Genomic DNA, 20,862 nt, shown 5'->3' with positions numbered 1-20,862 from the left:
TATCCTGTGCCCCTTCTCTTCTCCTTTGTACATGATTGATTTCAGCTCTGCCACCTCTCCATTTTTCTCTCTCTGTCAACACCCTGTCCCCTATGCTCTGGGAACTCTCTCTTCTCCTTTCTTTCCTTCGCACCCCACAGTCAGGTATCTTCCCTTCCCTGATTCTCTGGCATCTCACTTCTTTCCTTTTCTTCCATCTCTCCCTCTCCCTCTGACATCTTCTTCTTCCTTTCCCCCTTCCTTTTCCCTTGGTTTGGCATACTTTCCTCCTTCCCTCCAATCCCTGGCATCTCGTTTCATTCCCTCCCTCATCTTCTTTCTCCCTCCAGTTGGGTGCAGCAAGTCTCTCCCCCTCCGCTCCCTTTCCTCCTTCTGTCACCCAAGGCCTGGCATCATGAACTTCTTCAGGCAGCAGCATTCACAATTCGCTGCTGTTGCCAGCTTCGGACCTTCTTCTCTGTCGGGTCCTGCCTTCATAGAAACAGAAGTAGGCAGGACCCAGCAGAGAGGAAGGCCTAAAGCTGGCAACAGCAGTGAATTGTAAATGCTGTTGCTAGCCGAAGAAGTTCATGATGCCAGGCTGAGTACCCGTGGCAGACTGCTACTCTCCCCCCCACGACCTTCCTATCTCTTCCTCCCTCCCATCACGAGACTCTAAACAGCACTGCTCTACTCTAAGCAGGTTGCATCAGGGCTTTCTCCTGCCATGATTCCCTCTGGCACGTCACTGATGAGGGAAGGAGGGAGAGATAGGAGGGTCAGATCGGGTTGGGGGGGGTGCCCGGGATGATGATGAGGCTGCTGCTGCTGCTGCCAGCGAATCCAGCAAGGGTGAGGCCCCAAAGCACAGCACTGGCGGGACCCCCCTGACCATTTCAGGCCCTAGGCCTGTGCCTACTGGGCCTATCCTTTAATCCGGCCCTGCTTCCCCTCCCCCCATATGCCCTGACATCTCTCTCTTCCATTCCATGGTATAGTATCTCCTTTCCCTCCCTCCCATGGTCTTTGCATCTCTTTCCTCCTTTTCCTGATCTTCCTTCTCCCTCCTTCCCTCTCTCTCCCCAATTGGGGGTGCAGCAGCATTTCTCTTCCCCTCCCCCCATTAGATACAGCAGTATCATCAGCATTTCTCTTTCCTCCCCCCAATTTGGTACAGCAGAAGCAGCATTTCTCTTCACCCTCCCCCCTAATTGTGTGCAGCAGCATGACTCTTCCCCTCACCCTATTGGGTACAGCAGCAGCATCATCAGCATTTCTCTTAAACCCCCCCTCCCACAATTGGGTACAGCAGAAGCACCAGCATTTCTCTTCCCCATCCCCCTCTAATTGGGTACAGCAGCATTTCTCCTCCCATTCACCCCCCCCCCCCCGTCTCACACACCCGGCAGATTCGCTACAGACAAAGGCAAGTTGCAAGTTTCCCTTCGTCGCTGACCTATCTCCCAAAGGTCAACGACAGAGGGAAGCTTACAACTTGCTACTCTTGCTTACTTCGGGCATTTCTCGTTGCCGGGTCCTGCCTTCGCGGAAACAGAAAGTAGGCAGGACCCGGCAGCGAGAAAGACCTGAAGTAAGCAAGAGCAAGTAAGCTTCCCTCCGTGGCAGGCCTATCTCCCGCATGCTCCGGTGCTCCAATGGTCCGTGCCGGATTATCTTCTCTACCCCCCCAGTTTCGGAGGGAAGCCGGGTTCGAGTCGCTTGCTGGGTTTTGTTTATTTTAAAGTCCGGCGGGAGTCTTTAGGCGGCTCTTCAGGCTGCGCGTTAAACAGTGGTGGCAGCAGGATTCGGCAGATGACAGCCAGGCGGTAATCTAAGTTTGCTGGGCGGAGCGCCCGGCTGAAAAGCGCTGGGGAGAACACTGCTGTGGTGCACTAGCCGATTTAGTGTGCGCTGTGACAAACCTGTGGCCAGCTTTGTCCCTGTAGGGGATAAAAGCAAAACACGGTCCCTGGTCAGAAGGGCTGACCAGGTTAAAAATAAAAGTGTGGTTTTGGCTGACTACCCCTCAGACAGTGAGGTAGAGCAGGAGAGGCAGGAACATAGATACATCCAGCAGAGAGCGCTATCTCAGGACAGGTCCCCTAGAAAGCCTGAGAGGACTCTTGTTGAGAAGTGGAGTCCTAGGGCTGGAAGGTATGCTCATTACCAGCCTAGGAGAAACCTGAGTTATGTCCCTAGGGACTTCCTGCCTAACACAGCTGCTCTGAGGAGAGAGGGGTGGGGCTTTAACCAACATAAAAACAGAGTATGGGATCTCAGTAAAGAGGGCAGGGAAAGCCGGGACGGAGCTGGGGCTAACGAGCTCAGGCAACGGCAGGAGAGACAGCAGAGCTTGGAGCCAGATGAGGGGAGAAGTCTCTCTCCTTCAGCCCGCAGCAGTGAGGACGTGGAGATGACAGAGGACTATCTCAACTCCACCCCAGAGGCTGCTGCACAGACAGAGGCTATGGACGTAGCTGAGCCATTGCTGGAAGCTAGCCATTTCCCCACTGACATGGAGGTTAGTTATTAAGGGGAAGGAAGCAAGGCTGTGATTGAGCTGTCTCCCGTAACCCAAGCTCAGCTGACAGAGATTAGGAGAAGAGCAGAGAAATCTCTCCGCTACTCTGTATGACTGCCCGGAGAGCTTTGTTTGCTCAATGAACTTTTATCTGCAGGGGTGTGAAAGCTCCGTGGGAAAAACCCAAGTAAAGTTCACAGCTTATATAATGCCTTATTGTGTTCCGTCGGCCAGGAAGCTCAGCTGATTATAACGAACTGTGAAGCCTGCTCTGCAAGCCTGTCCGTGTCTGAGCTAGGTAAGCTGAAACGTTTAAGAAATTCAGTGCTAGGTTTTGAAACTGTGATTACTCTGGCTGTAGTCACCAGCTATGCAAAGTTTGAAAGTTTTGTTTTCCTGATAATTTTCATTTGCCTTTTTCCCTGGTGAAGAGGACTGTATGTAAACTGGAAAGTCCAGGGTATTGAACTGTATGTGGCATTGATAGCAAGCCATTCTGACAACTGCAAGTTATTTTGTATTTTATAATTTTTGCCATGACATACGGGTGGCTGATAGTATTCAGACCCCCGGGTTCAATAAAGCTCAAGAACCTTCTTTTGAACAAGACTTACCTGTGTGGTCTTCTCTTTATAAGTTACTCTCAGTGTGGCCTGGCAGACTAGGCAGGCGCCTAGGGCTGTTCTACCCTGAAAAGCCTTCCTCCAACCTGAGGAGGCCACGCCGACAGGCCAGAACTCAACATACTTAATCCCTCTGCTGGTTAGAGCAAGGGATAAATGTGTCACAGCGCCCATTGTATTCTATGGACGCGTTAGCATTTAGTGCGCGCTAAATCAGCTAGCGCGCTTAGTAAAAGACCTCCATATTTATTTATATATATATATTCAGTGCACCTCTTCTGTCCTCCAGACCTCGCTCCATTCCCCAACCAACATCTCTCTCTGTCCTTCCAGCTTTTCTTTCTCTCTCCTCCACCCCTATTGGCAACATGTCTCCCTCCTCTGTTCTGATCTTGCAACTCTTTGTTCTTCCTCAGGGTCTCTCCCCTTCTGTTCCATAGTCCAACATCTGCCCCCTCTCTTCTGCCTCCCCTATGTTTCAGGTTTCTCCCTCTCTATCTTCCTTCTGCTATCATTTTGAGTCCTCCCACCTTTGGTCCAGGTCTTTGTGTCTCTCACTCTCTTTGTCTTCCCCCTCCCCAGGGCCTGGCATCTCTCTCTCCTCGGTTCAGAGTGTTTCAACCTCTCTAAGCCCTCTAGTAGTCCAGGATCTGCCTTGTCTTCCCACTCCCTTTTTGTTCAAGGCTGCTTTCCTGCCCCTCCTCAAGGTCCTTTTGTCTCTTCTCTCTCCCCTCCTCCCTGATCCAGCGTCTCTAAGGCAATCTCCCTCCTGCTGGGGCCCTCGCAACGGGCCCAATTTTACCCCAACGTGTGGGACCTTATCTCCGCTGCTTCCCTTAGACTGGATCCCTCACCTCCGTTTTTCCCTCTGGGCCTACCACAGTTGAAAGTTCATTACGGCAGCCTGCAGAGCGAACGTAGCATGTTGCCATCAGCTTCTGTAGCACGTTCCCTCTGCCGTGGTCCCGCACCTCCTCTGATGTTGGGGGCGGGACAGCGGCAGAGGGAACGTGCTACAGAGGCTGATGGCAATCTGCTACGTTCGCTCTGCAGGCTGCCATAATTCCACTACTTTAAAGGTGAGACAGTGACCGGGGGAATGCTAGGGAGAACATTGGCTCTGCGAGCTACCGGCGTTGCCTTTGCGATTGACCGGTAGATCGCGATCGACGTTTTGGGCACCTTACTTTGGGCTACCTTACTTGGGACTTTTTGAGTGAAAGTGATAAAGTGAGAGTGATAAAGCACTGATCATGAAACTTTATTTTAAAAATAAAAATGCCTTGTTTTGTGGAGCTAAGGTGCAAACATTTTCTGATGTAACAAGATCAACCCAACTCAGAAGGAACGGCTTTTTAGCCTTAAAGCCTCAAGCTGTGGAGATCAGAGCCACCTTTTTTTTAAGTTTACCTGCAAATGCTTGGTAACCTTTCAAAGTAAAGATTATATTTTGGGATCCTGACCAGTTAACATCATTTCTTGATCAAAAGTAGGGGTTTTTCATTTTTAGGTTTGAGATAGCTGATTTCTATTGAGGAGTAATAATTGAATAGATGCATATAGAGTTAAGGAAATTTCTTTTCTTTTTTATGTTTTTCTTTTACCTGTATAAATGTACTCTAGGGTTAGATGGAATTTCTTAGTTTGATTCTATGTAAATATTGATTTTTGTGATTTTCATATCCTATTATGATTCTTTTGTAAACATTTATTGAAAATTCTAAAAGAAAAGAAAAGAAAGAAAGGATAGTGATTTGACACCATTGAAGACATAAAGCAAAAGTTGATGCAGCAACTTTTATTGATTCCTGAAGTTCTGTTTAATGACTATTTCCAGAAGTGGAAATGACATTGGGAAAAGTATATATGTAGGAACTTTGAAGATGACCCAAAGAAATAAGTTGTAGGATTGTTTAATATATTTTTATACAATCAGTCCTGGAACATTTTTAACAGACCTCTGTTACCAGCAGCTTCTCCTATGTTATAATTTCTCTGGCCAAGAATCAAGATCCAGTCTCCACATGACCAGACCCTTCTCCTTATGTCACACTGTTCTTCAAATGAGCAGTTGTTGGTGAGACTTACATACCTCTGTTCAGTTCATTTAGCATGTGAACAATTCTCTATCTTTCTTCTATATATCAAAATCCTGACCTCTGTACCGGGAAAGATGGTAGAGTCACTGATAAAGGACAGCATCATTGATCACCTTGACGGAAACGGGCTGATGAGGACCAGTCAGCACGGTTTTAGCAAAGGCAGATCATGTTTGACGAACTTGATGCACTTCTTTGAGGGAGTAAACAGACAGATAGACAAGGGCGATCCAGTCGACATTGTATATCTGGATTTTCAGAAGGCGTTCGACAAGGTTCCGGATGAACGACTACTTCGGAAAATTGCAAGCTATGGAATTGAGGGTGAAATACTCGCATGGATTAAAAACTGGCTGAAGCATAGGAAACAGAGAGTGGGGGTAAATGGACAATACTCGGACTGGAAGAGCATCACCAGTGGGGTGCCGCAGGGCTCGGTGCTTGGACCCGTGCTCTTTAACATCTTTATAAATGATCTGGACATAGGTACGACGAGCGAGGTGATTAAATTTGCGGATGATACGAAGTTATTCAGAGTAGTAAAGACGCAGGGGGATTGCAAAGATCTGCAACGTGACATAATCAAGCTCAAGGAATGGGGATCGACATGGCAGATGAGGTTCAACGTGGATAAGTGTAAAGTGATGCATGTCGGTAACAAAAATCTCATGCACGAATATAGGATGTCTGGGGCGGTACTTGGAGAGACCTCCAAGGAAAGGGACTTGGGAGTTCTGATCGACAAGTCGATGAAGCTGTCCACACAATGTGCGGCAGCAGCAAAAAGGGCAAACAGAATGCTAGGAATGATAAAGAAGGGGAACATTTGAGACTCCTGCTTCCAAAATGTGTGAATCAAATCTGAATAGAAAGAGGTCTGTGCTGAGGAAGTGGCTCAACTGGATTTGAGCTTGAACTTTGTGGAGGGAAGTATAATTTTTCAAGTTAGGGAGGAGCCTTGTCCTTTTCTTCCTGGAGCTGGTCCAGCAAGAAATATGTAGAATAGCCACAAGTGGGAAATCCCACCAGGAGCTCACTGGAATATCTATGAACTATGGAAGGAGAAGAATTAGCAAATGTATGGCAAGTCTGGGCAATAGCTGTCCCTTGTTAAGAACATAAGAATTGCCACTCCTGAGTCAAACCAGTGGTCCATCATGCCCAGCAGTCCACTCACGCGGCGGCCCTCTGGTCTAAGACCAGCACCCTAACTGAGACTAGCCCTACCAGCGCACGTTCTTGTTCAGTAGAAACTTGCCTAACTTTGTCTTGAATCTTTGGAGGGTGTTTTCCCCTATAACAGCCTCTGGAAGAGTGTTCCAGCTTTCTCTGGGTGAAGAAGAACTTCCTTACGTTTGTACGGAATCTATCCCCTTTCAACTTTAGAGAGTGCCCTCTTGTTCTCCCTATCTTGGAGAGGGTGAACAACCTGTCCTTATCTACTAAGTCTATCCCCTTCAGTACCTTGAATGTTTCTATCATGTCCCCTCTCAATCTCCTCTGTTCGAGGAAGAAGAGGCCCAGTTTCTCTAATCTTTCGCTGTACGGCAGCTCTTCCAGCCCCTTAACCATCTTAGTTGCTTTTCTCTGGACCCTTTCGAGTAGTACCATGTCCTTCTTCATGTACGGCGACCAGTGCTGGACGCAGTACTCCAGGTGAGGGCGTACCATGGCCCGGTACAGTGGCATGATAACCTTCTCTGATCTGTTCATGATCCCCTTCTTTACATTACATTACATTACATTAGGGACTTCTATTCCGCCTATACCTTGCAGTTCAAGGCGGATTACAAAAGAGCTAACGACATTTCCAGTGAAGTTACAACAGTATTGGTTTTGGGGGTTTTTTTTTGGTTACAAGGGAGGAGAGGTAGCTGGATTAATTCCGGAATAATTACAGTAATCAAGAGGAGAAGAAGAATTGTCAAAATTCAAAAGCCTGTCATTCCTAGCATTCTATTTGCCCTTTTTGCCGCCACCGCACATTGTGTGGACAGCTTCATCGACTTGTCGATCAGAACTCCCAAGTCCCCTTCCTGGGAGGTCTCTCCAAGTACCGCCCGGATATCCTGTATTCATGCATGAGATTTTTGTTACCGACATGCATCACTTTACACTTATCCACGTTGCCTCTGTTGGCAAGAACTGTTCACGATCGTACCATCATGATGGCAAATCAAATTGAGGCAACACAAGTGGAGGACACCATTCTTTTCTCTCACTTTGGATGAATCGACAGACATAAGCCATTTATCCCAGTTCAGTGTGATTGCAAGGTATGCTGTCGCTAACACACTACGTGAGGAAAGTCTTGCTGTTTGCCTATGAAAGAGACAACAAGAGGGGAAAATTTATTCAAGTCTTTCATTGAGTTCGTTAAAGAAAAAGCTCTACCGATGGATAAACTTGTTTTGGTGTTGTAGCGTGGCCGGCCCTTATGCCTAGCAGTGACCGTCACACGCTTACAATATCGCCCTGGCATGCCTCCTTAAGAAGGAGGAAGCCCTGTTGGGAGTATCTAACTCTGTGTATCAAAAATCAGAATGGCATGGTTCACGTAAGTATCCAAAAGAAAGAAATCATGTTTATTGAAAATCCAGATGGGGCAAAGCAAAAAAAATGCAAGGAAACAAAAATCCAAAAGTTACTATAATGTGCCCCAAGATAATACGAATCTTACCAGCCTGGTCTGGTTCATGCTCCAGTGTTTTACTAATGTCCCAGGTAAGTTCTACTGCCAAGTAGTGAGAACAGCCCAAAGTATAAATGAGTCTCTTTAGCTCCAACATAAACTCTGAACTGTACCAGGTTGCAGTGCTTCTCTCTTCCTTTCAAGCATTAAGGAGCGGAAGGTCATGAGCTTTATCAGTTTAACTCCTTAGCACAGCAAAGCACAAACAAAAATATAACCCCAAACACACTACCTGGATGTCAGGCAAACTGACACCCAAGCTTCAGGGTTTTCACAGCATTCCAAACAATGCCTTGCAGTGTTCTCCCCAGAAATTTTTTCCATCCAGGTAGCATGAAAAAGTAGCCGGGTGGGGCGGGATGGGGAAATTTGGTGGTGGGGAAAATTAACCCCCTCTTTTACTAAGGTGCACTAACATTTTTAGCACGCGCAAACTCCCACACTACATGGGAAAACTAACGCCAGCTCAATGCTGGCATTAGCATCTAGCGCGTGTGGTAATTCTGAGCGCGCTAAGCACACGCTAAAACCATTTTCGCAGCTTAGGAAAAGGAGCCATAAATATGTACTATTTTTATTAGTTAATTATTATTATTTTCCAATGCTCAATATAGCTCATCCAGTCATACAAGAATGGCTCTACAGCAGAAGTGCCCACACTTTTTGGGCTTGCTAGCTACTTTTAAAATGACCAAGTCAAAATGATCTACCAATAATAAAATTCTAAAAAAACACAAAGCACACTGTACGCAGAGAAAATGTTAATTATCATTTATATTCCGCGGGTTTTCAAAGAGGTCAAGGCAGATGACTTTATGCAATGTCACCTCAGGAACAACTATACAAAATACACAAATATACTTCCCTCCGGGGCTCTATCGTTTGCATACCAACTTCACTTCTCTTCTTTTCGAAACCGGAAGTTGCGTTCCTTGGGGGGTAGGGAAGAGAAGGGAAGCTAGCACGCACGCGTTAGAGCCCCGGAGGGAAGCTTACAACTTACTGCTTTTACTTGCTCCGGCCTTCCTCACTGCCGGGTTCTGCCTTCGTGGTAACAGAAAGTAGGCAGGACCTGGCAACGAGGAAGGCCTGAAGCAAGTAAAAGCATGCTGGCAAAAAAAAAAAAGGCAGGCGTCAAAACAAAATTTTTGGCGGAGAGTCAGCCCGGGAAGGAGCATCGGCGGCAGCAGAAGGATTCACCGGGCGGTCATCTAAATTAGCCGGGTGGTGCGCCCGGCTAAAAGGCCCTGGGGAGAACACTGTCTTGTCCATGGGGCTTAATTGTCCTTAAGCATATTTCCCACAGCAAGCCAATCAGCACATCAAAAATTCCATTAAAAAAATCCAACTCTGAAAGGCAAACACCGAGGCAGCTCAGCTCACTTCCATGGCCTCTGGACACCAAGCTCTGGAAGAGAACTACAATCCAAGTCCTCCAATACCTGGGTCTCCTGTGTTTGCTGCTCTGCCTCTGTGTCAAACTTTTCCACATCTGTGGATTCTTGGGCTGGTGGAGGTTCCTTCCACCTGGGAACTTCCCTGTCCTCCTTCCCTCTCTGGGACAGCCAGCTTTCCAATTGTTCCAAGGCTCCTGTGTCCCGCCCAGTCCTACCCAGGGGCCAAGCTTTCTTCAGCTGAGGCTACCTCCTGCCATGTTTAGCCAGCCCTTTACAAAATGGAGGATTTAAAGGGGCCCTGTCTGTTTTCACCAGGCTATGGTCTAAGTCCTGTTCAAACACAGCCTGCACTTCCTGTCTTACAGGCACAAAGTGATTAGCCCTAACTAGTTTCACAGGGTGCCTTTTGAGGTTCTTCACTGGCACAAGGCTGGTACTGGTCTTGGGTTTGTGACAAACCCTCCCCCTTAAACCATGACCACCCGGGCATGGTCTACCTTTCTCTGGGTTCTCCTGTAAACAGACAACCTATCCAAGTTAGTGCTGAGATGTCCTGGCACGTGCACTACCTTAAATCTAAATGTTTGGAGGGAAAGATAAGAACATAAGAAGTTGCCTCCACTGCGTCAGACCAGAGGTCCATCGTGCCCAGCAGTCTGCACCCGCGGCGGCCCATCAGGTCCATGACCTGTCAAGTGGTCCCTGCCTCATCCTATAACCTATCACTACTTCTGTCCGTACCCCTCAATCCCCTTGTCCTTCAGGAATTTATCCAAACCTTCTTTGAATCCCTGTAGTGTCTTCTGCCCTATCACAACCTCCGGGAGTGCGTTCCACGTGTCCACCACTCTCTGGGTGAAGAAGAACTTCCTGGCATTGGTTCTAAACCTGTCCCCTTTCAGTTTCTCCGAGTGCCCCCTTGTACTTGTTGTTCCCCACAGTCTGAAGAATCTCTCCCTGTCTACCTTATCTATGCCCTTCAGGATCTTGAAAGTTTCTATCATGTCTCCTCTAAGTCTCCGCTTTTCCAGGGAGAACAGCCCCAGCTTTTTAAGCCTGTCGGCATATGTAAAGTTTTCCATACCTCTTATCATTTTTGTCGCTCTTCTCTGGACCCCCTCGTGTATTGCCATGTCCTTCTTGAGGTACGGTGACCAATACTGGACACAGTACTCCAGATGTGGGTGTACCATTGCACGATACAGTCCTGGCCGTGATACCCTTCTTGATGATACCCAGCATTCTGTTTGCTTTCTTTGAGGCTGCCACACATTGTGCCGATGCTTTCATTGTTGTATCCACCAGCACACCTAGGTCTCTTTCAAGGGTACTTATCCCTAGCAATGATCCCCCCATTGTATAGCTAAAGATCGGGGGTTTTCCCCAACATGCATGACCTTGCATTTCTCTATATTAAAATGCATCTGCCACTTTTTTTGCCCACTCTTCCAGTTTTGTTAGGACCCTTTGTAGTTCCTCACAGTCTTCCGTGGTTCTGACCATGCTGCAGAGTTTGTTGTCATCTGCAAATTTGATAACCTCACATTTTGTCCCAGCCTCCAGATCGTTTATAAATATATTGAACAGGAACGGTCCCAACACCGACCCCTGCAGAACTCCTCTCATGACCCATTGCCAGTCTGAGTATTGGCCCTTCACTCCAACCCTCTGTTTTCTGCCCGCCAACCAGTGTTTAATCCATTGGTATACATCCCCCTCCACCCCGTGGTTCCACAGCTCTTTAAGTAGCCGTTCGTGGGGTACCTTGTCGAAGGCTTTTTGGAAGTCGAGGTAAATGATGTCTATGGGGTTCCCCTTTGTCCATCTGGCTGTTTATTCCCTCAAAGAAGTGTAGTAAGTTCGTGAGGCATGACCTTCCCTTGCAGAAGCCATGCTGGCTCGCCCTCAGCTGCCCATTTTTTTCTATGTGCTCACAGATGCTGTCCTTAATCAGTGCTTCCATCATCTTACCCGGAACCGAAGTCAAGCTCACCGACCTATAGTTTCCTGGGTCACCTCTCGATCCCATCTTAAAGATAGGCATGACATTTGCTATTTTCCAGTCTTCCAGGATCTCCCCAGTTTTCAATGATAGGTTACATATTTGTCGGAGTGTTTCCGCTATTTCCTTTCTCAGTTCTTTCAGTACCCCTGGATGGATTCCGTCCGGGCCTGGTGATTTGTCACTTTTCAATCTATCTGTCAGAGGACGTCCTCATGGCTTACCTCTATTTGCCTAAATATATTAAGAAATCCAATCGTATATAATCAAAATGTATATGAAACGTATTGTGAATGATATTTAGTAGCAGGGAATCACTCATGCCACATTTATAAGAACTCTTGACATCACACCATCAATATGAAAAAGAATAAAACAACGGAGAAAAATAAACCTCAATTGTGAGAGGCCGGGACTACACAAGTGCCCGAACCTACTCACATCATCACTGATTTATGAAAAAACTCCGTGTACATTTAAATAAATAGTTTCCATTCATGCACGGTAATATTTTTCAAAAGATTTTTTTTCAAAGATTTTTTAGTGCGAACAGTGTAAGCAGAGTTCAATATATTAGAACATATCAACAGCATGAACAGGATCCCCAACTGACTAAAATATTAGCGAGGGCTACAGCTCAACTTTACAGATATAGGCAGTTGTTGAGACATGGAATCTGGAGCAATACTAAGAGAAAAAAACATTCACTCATCTGAAAGTGTGAAATGACTCGAAAGATTCTCAATTTCTTGTCCCGACAGAAAAGTCCTTCTGTTTCGCCTGAAAGGCTACTTCAGGGGATAAGTCCAGTGTCCAAAAATCAACCCGCTTCTTCCAACGCAACAGTTGTAAAGCTGGCTCCTTAGATTTGATGTTATTATTGATTAAAATCTTACAAACTAAGATTCAAGAAACTAAAATAAAACATGAATAACTTTTAATAGAAGCACGTAAAAATGTGGATTTTGAAAATAAACTAGCTGATTCTAATTCCAAAATGGATAAACTTCGTAGAGAAGTGAGAACGAATAAACTTAAGAAGTTCCAAAGGGATGAGAAAGATTATCAAACTGGATATGTGTACAGATGGTTGAATACTAATGATAAACCTAAGACTGTTAGATTTACCACATCGGGTGAATCCTCTGAGAACTTAAATAGTGAAGGCACTTCTACATCTGAAGATCCGGATGGGGATCAAGGCCAAAACAGACTAACTATAGGTCAAACAAGAGGGGAAAGAAACACTCTAGGCAGGGGAACATATCGAGGACGGTCACGAGCTCGATCACAGAAGAAACGGAACTAATTGTGATTAATATATCCAATAGAACATTGACTTTAGAAGAGACAGCTCTATTATCTAAAGGTTTAACTTTTGTCCCCATGGTAGCCCATAACTCTTTTCAAGCTCAAATTGATTTAGAAAAATTTTTGCGTAGACTAAATCTCTGCTCTTTTTTTCATGAGCATCCTGGTTCTGAACCGGATACATCTTGTGTTCAACCGAAATCTAAATGGAACCCTCCGGGTCCTCCAAACCCTATAATACAGGCCTTTAAAAATTTGATGACTCGGGAACTTCAACATATAGAAGAAATTGCTCACATCATCACTGATTTATGAAAAAACTCTGTGTACATTTAAATAAATAGTTTCCATTCATGCACGGTAATATTTTTCAAAAAATTTTTTTTCAAAGATTTTTTAGTGCGAACAGTGTAAGCAGAGTTCAATATATTAGAACATATCAACAGCATGAACAGGATCCCCAACTGACTAAAATATTAGCGAGGGCTACAGCTCAACTTTACAGATATAGGCAGTTGTTGAGGTGTGGAATCTGGAGCAATACTAAGAGAAAAAAACATTCACTCATCTGAAAGTGTGAAATGACTCAAAAGATTCTCAATTTCTTGTCCCGACAGAAAAGTCCTTCTGTTTCGTCTGAAAGGCTACTTCAGGGGATAAGTCCAGTGTCCAAAAATCAACCCGCTTCTTCCAACGCAACAGTTGTAAAGCTGGCTCCTCTCAAAATGGTTCTGGGACTGCGAGACGCGCCCGGCTCGAACAAAAAGACGAACGAACCGGGCGACATGACATCATCACAAAAACGTGATGCGTGATAGGCTAAACCTCAGCTGATATACAACCAACATAAATTAGAAGTCCTATGTTTCATGTAACATTACAACGTTCAAAATTAGCGATCTTATATTTCATAAGAAGTTTCAAAGTTCAATAGAAAGGTTGCCACTCATAAACAGTATTTAGACCATGAGGCTCTAAAGTTTGCAAGCGGTTAATCCACTGTTGCTCTTTCTGCCATAGCACTCTCCTGATGTCTCCTCTCCTCTGAGATACAACCATCTTCTCGATCACCCAACATTTCAGATTCTCAAACCTGTGTTCATATTGGATACAGTGGGTAACTATAGGAGCTTCTCTACGTGTGGAACCCCTGGGTTCATTAGTTTTCATTTTGGCTTTTGGGACATAGTGTGCCTGTTGCCTGATGCAAATTCCTTTCCTGTCTCACTACGGGAAGGAGGAACTACCCTCACTTCCTCGGCAGAACCCCTGGCATCTAAATAGGCCTTTGCTACCTCCAAGACCTGTATTAGGCTTTTACACCCCTGCTTTTGCACCCAGCTTCTGAGCTCCTTGTGCATTGATTCAAGGCACTGTTCTTTAATAATCTCTGTAAAGAGTGCCCTAGGGTCAGCTAGGCAAGGTTGTAACCAACTCTCAGCCATCTTAGTTAGGCGTTGGACAAGGGCCTTAGGTCTCTCATGCTCCCTCATTATAGCAGATCTAAACTTTTGCCTATAATGTTCGTGGGTGAAGCCTAAATAATTTAAAATGTGCACCTTGGCCAAATCAGGGTTCAAGGTTTGGAAGGCAGCCAAAGTCTTACCCACTAAATAGGTAGCAATCGTGCTGCCCACTGTTCCTGCGGCCAACCAGCGGCATTGCAGTCCTTTAAAAGGCTGACAAAAAATCATCGGGTGCGTCATCTGGCGTAATTTTGTTTAAGTGCATCCAAGCCAAAGGATTGGCTCCTACCAGTTGTTGGGGCACCGAGTTTGGTAGTGGGGCACCCAGGATCGGTTGTTGAGGGGCTTGAAGAAATTGCAAAACAGTCTTGATTGCTCCCCCATAGCCGCCATGAGTTCCTGGTGCTGCATCATCGCACGGTCCTGCACCTGGTTCCAGCGGTCCTGGCTTGTCCTGAAGACCTCCTGCATCTCCTGGATCTGCTTCTGGCATTCTACAGCGATCAGGGGCAACACCTGCTGCTGCTCCATCTCCGACACCTGAAATGGAATCAAATTTAAAAAACCAAGTGTGGCTCCTCTTAACTTTCTCCTGACCCTCCTCCAACAACGTAGCCAACCAGCCTCCCCGAGTGATACTTTCTATCCTCAACAGCCCATTGAATTAGGTACTCTTACCCACGGTACTGATGAGTCTGCGCCTTGTATCACTCAGGTACTCGGGAACACTCCGACTCTGGTCCGGATACTGCTGGGGATGGGCTCTGCGTCCAACTCTGAGCCTCTCCAAACTGGAACTGCTCTCCAAGACTGGAACACTGACTTTTCCAGCTTGCTGATTTCCAGTCCTCCTGTGACTTGTCTGTAAGTCTGTAAGTCACTGGTCCACCAGTGCAAGCTCCACAGTATCAAAAAGGGACAGCTCTAACAAAAATCCAATGATTACATTACATTACATTACATTAGTGACTTCTATTCCGCCTGTACCTTCCGGTGTCTGTAAGTCACTGGTCCACCAGTGCAAGCTCCACAGTATCAAAAAGGGACAGCTCTAACAAAAATCCAATGATTACATTACATTACATTACATTACATTAGTGACTTCTATTCCGCCTGTACCTTGCAGTTCTAAGCAGATTACATTTGAAGATAACTGGACATTACCAGGAAGTTACAAATTAGAGGTTGGATACAAAGGAGAGGCTTTAGAGTAAAAGAGGATAGGTAGAAAAATGAGGAATACCTTTAGGGAAATTGCAGTTGAGGGGGCAGGTTACAGGATTGAGTCATTGAGGAGTTACAAGAGGGGAGGGAGGTCGACGGGAGAATTGCAAGAAGGGGGGGGGGAGAAGAGAGGGAGGGATAAGAGGACTAGATATATTTTTTGAATAGCAGAGTTTTGATTTTTTTTCGAAATGATTTAAAGTCAATTGTTGCTGTCTACAGGTTGGAGATAGAGGGGTCCAGTTTCGCTGCCTGTGTCGCTAGGAGGCTGTTATACAAACAACAAAAAAACCAACCAACCAACAGCAAAACAAATCAACAAAAAACACCAGATAGCTTTTTATTTTTTTCTCCCCAAAACAAATTTTCCACCAACAGGGGGTGCTATATCCCACTTCTGACACCACATGTAGCGTGGCCGGCCCTTGTGCTTAGCACATGCTTACAATATCGCCCTGGCATGCCTCCTCAAGAAGGAGGAAGCCCTGTTGTGAGTATCTCACTCTGTATATCAAAAATCAGAATGGCACGGTTCACGTAAGTATCCAAAAGAAATAAATCATGTTTATTGAAAACCCAGATGGGGAAAAGCAAAAAAAAATGCAAGGAAACAAAAATCCAAAAGTTACTATAATGTGCCCTAAGATAATACGACACTTACCAGCCTGGTCTGGTTCATGCTCCAGTGTTTTACTAGTGAGAACAGCCCAAAGTATAAATGTCTTTAGCTCCAACATAAACTCTGAACTGTACCAGGTTGCAGTGCTTCTCTCTTCCCTTCAAGCATTAAGGAGTGGAAGGTCATGAGCTTTATCAGTTTAACTCCTTGACACAGCAAAGCACAAACAAAAATATAACCCCAAACACACTACTTGGATGTCAGGCAAACCGACACCCAACCTTCAGGGTTTTCACAGCATTCCAAACAATGCCTTGTCCACGGGGCCTCCTGCCCTGTTTAGCCAGCCCTTTACAAAATGGAGGATTTAAAGGGGCCCTGTCTGTTTTCACCAGGCTATGGTCTAAGTCCTGTTCAAACACAGCCTGCACTTCCTGCTCCAATTCCTGTCTTACAGACACAAAGTGATTAGCCCTGACTAGTTTCACAGGGTACCTTTTGAGGTTCTTCACTGGCACAAGGCCGGTACTGGGCTCGGGTTTGTGACAGTGTGTACTGATGGTGCTCCGTGCATGGCGGGGAAAACCAGACGATTTGTAGCGTTTCTTTGTGAACATGTAAAGAGACCATCCTAAGGTTTTCATTGCATCCTACATCAGGAGGCACTTTGTGCTCAGATGTGTGGTGAGCAGCTTGGTGAGGTGATGTCGCTGGTCATTCAGGTGGTCAACTTTATTGTTGCCCGAGCTTTAAATGATCACCAGTTTAATACACTGCTGGAAGAAGTGGGGAATAATTATCCTGGTCTGCTTCTGCACAGCAATGTGCATTGGTTGTCAAGAGGGAAGATGCTCAGCCATTTCGCGGCTTCTCTGAGCGAAATCCGGACTTTTCTTGAAATGAAAAACGTCGAGCATCCTGAGTGGCTCTTGAAGTTCTACTATCTCGTGGACATCACTGAACATCTGAACCAGCTCAATGTGAAAATGCAAGGCGTTGAAAATACAGTCTTATTCCTTCAACAAGCAATGTTTGAATTTGAAAACAAGCTAGAACTCTTCATCGCCGACATTGAAACAGGTCGTTTACTACACTTTGAAAAACTGGGGGAGTTTAAAGATGCAAGCACAGCAAGTAACCCTGTTCAACATCTTGATCTTCAGCAGCTAGCGGGCTTCACATCTAATCTCCTGCAGTCATGGGCTTCACATCTAATCTCCTGCAGTCATTCAAAGCACGCTTTGGAGAATTTTGTGAGCACACTCGTCTTTTTAAGTTAATCACCCATCCACACGAGTGCAGTGGACAGCGCCGACCTGAGTTACATCCCCGTTGTCTCCATCAGAGATTTTGAGCTACAAGCTGCTGACCTGAAGGCCTCAGACATGTGGGTGAATAAGTTCAAATCACTGAATGAAGATTTGGAAAGACTTGCACGACAGCAAGCAGAGTTGGTGAGCAAACACAAGTGGGGAGAAATGAAAAAACTTCAACCGGCGGACCAGCTGATTGTCAAAACTTGGAACGCGCTTCCCGTCACATACCACACACTGCAGCGTGTGAGTATTGCTGTAATGACAATGTTTGGCTCTACGTATGCATGTGAGCAGTCTTTCTCACATCTAAGGAACTTTAAGACCAACGTACGATCACGTTTAACAGATGGAAGTCTCAACGTCTGCATGAAACTTAACCTCACCACGTATCAACCAGACTACAAAGCCATTAGCAAAACCATGCAACACTAGAAGTCGCATTAATAGTAAGAAGTACTTTATTCATCATTGGTTAGGAACAGCATAACAACGTTATTAAAAAGAATTCAGAGATTTATTGTACTTTAAAAGTGTTGGTCTTACCTAAAATGCACACATTTAATTGTATTGAGGTTTAAAATGTAATTCCGTGAGAGCCATACAATATGTTTAAACTTTAAACATATTGTATGGCTCTCACGGAATTACATTTCAAAATATGTGGCGTTTATGGCTCTCTCAGCCAAAAAGGTTCCCTACTCCTGCCCTAAGGTATGGCCATGCCACAAAGGTTGGACTAAATAGGGTAATGGGTAGAATGTAAAGTAAGATTAAGAATCTCTCTGACCTGTGGGTAATGATATATCTGGAACATGTTGTAGAATCCATATGTTTCCTCCTCTGTAAAGCCTTCAATTATGGCAGCCACTGTGCGAGATGAATTACACTTGAAATTTGCTATTGTGCTCTGTCCTGCCAAAATTTTCAAGGTTAATTCAACTAGTCTCCTTGTATATCTGAAAGCATCTTTAATATGGAGCCCCAGTGTGATGTTGGGTAAGAGCTCTGAGCTGTTGTTAATTTCCTCCACCGCAAAAACAAAGGCCAAGAAGTTATAGGCATTTTGTGGATAATATCTGTAATGACATTAAGATCATATTTCATAACAGTATACCTGAAATAGTTGCAAAAATGCACATATTTATGCATATTTATTTCTTAAATAAAATATCGGAATACAAAAAACACAAACAAAACTATGGTCTATTTTTCCATGCAGTGTGAGAAAGAAACCTCCAATAGCCCTGATACAGGTCTTCCTGGTGTGCTGAAGCCACTTTTAATGCTGCCAGGAACATGTAGCTTTTTTTTGTTTTTGATAATGGCCATGAACTAATTTCCCCACTAAAGCAAGGCCTTTAGATTTTGAGCTAATCAGTTAGCAATGAACAAGTGTTTGATGGTCTCAAACTCAAACCCTTTGTAGGGTTACATTTTGGATTTGTAGGTACTTAAATGGGCCTCATAAAAATATAGTTAATGTCTTATTAAAGAAATGACAATATTGCATGAGGTAAAACTCTTTATAGTTTATAAAACTTTCTTTTTGGCTAAGTCTTAATAATAATATTGTAATTTATAGCTAAAGAAACATACAATCAAGAAACTGTTTTATTTTGCTTTTGTGATTATGAAAAACACTAGTATTTAAGCCCGTTACATTAACGGGTGCTAGAATAGATGTGTAAACTTTTAGCACAATGGGTCGCTGAGGCGTTAATTTCTTTCTTTCTTACTTTATGTTTTTTATCTCTCTCCCTGCCCCCCTTTCTTTCTGTCTCTGTCCCCCTGTGTGTCTCTGTCTCTTCCCTGGCCCCCTGTCTTACTGTCTCTCTCCCTGGCTGTCTGTCAGTCTTTCTTTGTTTATGTATCTTCTCCCTTCGCGAGTGTGGGGCAGTTGTAGGCACGCATGCGCACTCCTTCCGGCCATGGACATACGGAACACGCAGGTAGGAGTGCGCATGCGCCGCTTAGGGTTTTTTTATCTAGTCATTAAGCCCGTTACATTAACGGGAGCTAGAATATATGTCTGTCTCCCTCCCGCTGACTCTCTCTCTCTCTCCCTGGCCCCCTTTCTCTGTCTGTCTTTCTGTCCCTCTCCCTGCCCCTGTCTTTCTTTCTTTCTGTCTCCCTCCCGCTGTCTGTCTGTCATTTTTCCCCATTTCCCTGTGCAGCAGCATTTCCATCCCACTTCTCTATGCAGCAGCAACAGCATTTCCCTCCTATTCCCCCCCTCTTTCCTGTGCAGAAGCAGTATTTCCCTTCCCCTCCAAGTCCCTGTATAGCAGTAGCAGCATTTCCCCCCACCCCCCTTTCCCTTCTCTTACCGCGATCTGGCCTGCTCCGTTCAGCCCCTCCCCCTTCTTTTACTGCCGTTGTTCTGCTGATCTAGCCTGCTCCTGACAAACCTCCGGGCTCCAGCCGCATAGGCAGCACTTTAAACACGCTGCTTCGCGGCCTACTGCCGATTTCCTCTCTCGCGTCTGTCTCCCGATGATGTCATCAGAGACGCGGCAGAGGAAATCGGCAGTAGAAGGGCACGAAGCAGCGTGTTTATAGTGCTGCCTATGCCGCTGGAGCCGGGAGGTTTGTGGAAGGTCAACGGGCGGAGCGGGACTGCTCTCCACACTCAGTTGCTGCCACTGCCCCACAGGGCCGCGAGTGTGGGGCAGTTGTAGTTGCGCATGCGCACTTCTTCAGGCCACAGACATACGGAACATGCAAGTGGAAGTGCGCATGCGAGGCTTAGGGTTTTATTATAGAGATAACATGAGCCTCAAAATAGTATCTGGCAGGCCGCATATGGTCTCCAGGCCGCCAGTTTGAGAGCACTGATATACAACATAAGAACAACCATACTGGATGGCCAATCCAGGTCAGAAGTATGTTGTGTTATGTTAGGGTATGTTAAACAGGTTCTTTGTTCCCTCTCTACCTATTAAGTTCAAGGTCTGATTACATTACAAGAGGTTGGTTCAGTTACCCAGGAAGTTACATTGAACCGTTTCTAATAAAGTTGGAAGTTCAGGTAGATCAGTATGACTATTCATACAATAAGTTACAGCTTAGGGAATATTTTGGAAACAAAGAGAAGTGCATGCCATTCCTAGTGTTAGGTAAGTTGAGTGTTGTAAGGGTGTTTATAGTTCTTTTTTTAGGAGATTCAGAGTATATGAAGGGGGTTTTGTGATCATGCATGTTTCTGATGGTGTGTTGTTTTTTTTTTTTTTTGGGGGGGGGGTTGGGAGCAGCTTTAAAGTGGTTTTCTAGATATTCAATATTATATACAATATATGATCAAATTCTCTAACATATTCTTCCATTAAACCCTGGTTACTTAACATGTTATCTGATTAGAAGCATAGAAACATAGAAGATGACGGCAGATAAGGGCCATAGCCCATCAGGTCTGCCCACTCTACTGACCCACCCCCAAGTCTACTATCCTAGAGGGTGGGTCAGTAGAGTATGCAGACATGATGGGCTATGGCCCTTATCTGCCGTCATCTTCTATGTTTCTAATCAGACACAAGTGGGTGCTGTTAATTAGCACAGGTTGTAGACTCTCCTTGAGTAAGGAACCTTCTTGATCCTTGAATTGTTTTGAGCTAGT

The 20,862-nt window shown here is 45.3% G+C and overlaps 1 protein-coding gene across 1 annotated transcript in view; it reads right to left on the bottom strand.

The window, feature by feature from the left end:
* Positions 1-20,862, bottom strand: part of LOC117346201 (vomeronasal type-2 receptor 26-like) — a 165,931-nt gene that overhangs the window by 134,247 nt on the left and 10,822 nt on the right. Inside the window, exons 2-4 of the mRNA XM_033915603.1 lie at positions 18,037-18,325; positions 14,380-14,630; positions 7,445-7,544 (exon numbers count right to left, since the gene is read on the bottom strand). Of these exons, the coding sequence (XP_033771494.1) occupies positions 7,445-7,544; positions 14,380-14,630; positions 18,037-18,325 (640 nt within the window). The remainder of the gene's footprint in view (positions 1-7,444; positions 7,545-14,379; positions 14,631-18,036; positions 18,326-20,862) is intronic.

Source organism: Geotrypetes seraphini, chromosome 12, assembly GCF_902459505.1.
Source record: "Geotrypetes seraphini chromosome 12, aGeoSer1.1, whole genome shotgun sequence".
NCBI lineage: Eukaryota > Metazoa > Chordata > Amphibia > Gymnophiona > Dermophiidae > Geotrypetes > Geotrypetes seraphini.
The sequence above is the reverse complement of the archived record's forward strand: the minus strand, read 5'-3'. Positions and strand labels throughout refer to the sequence as shown.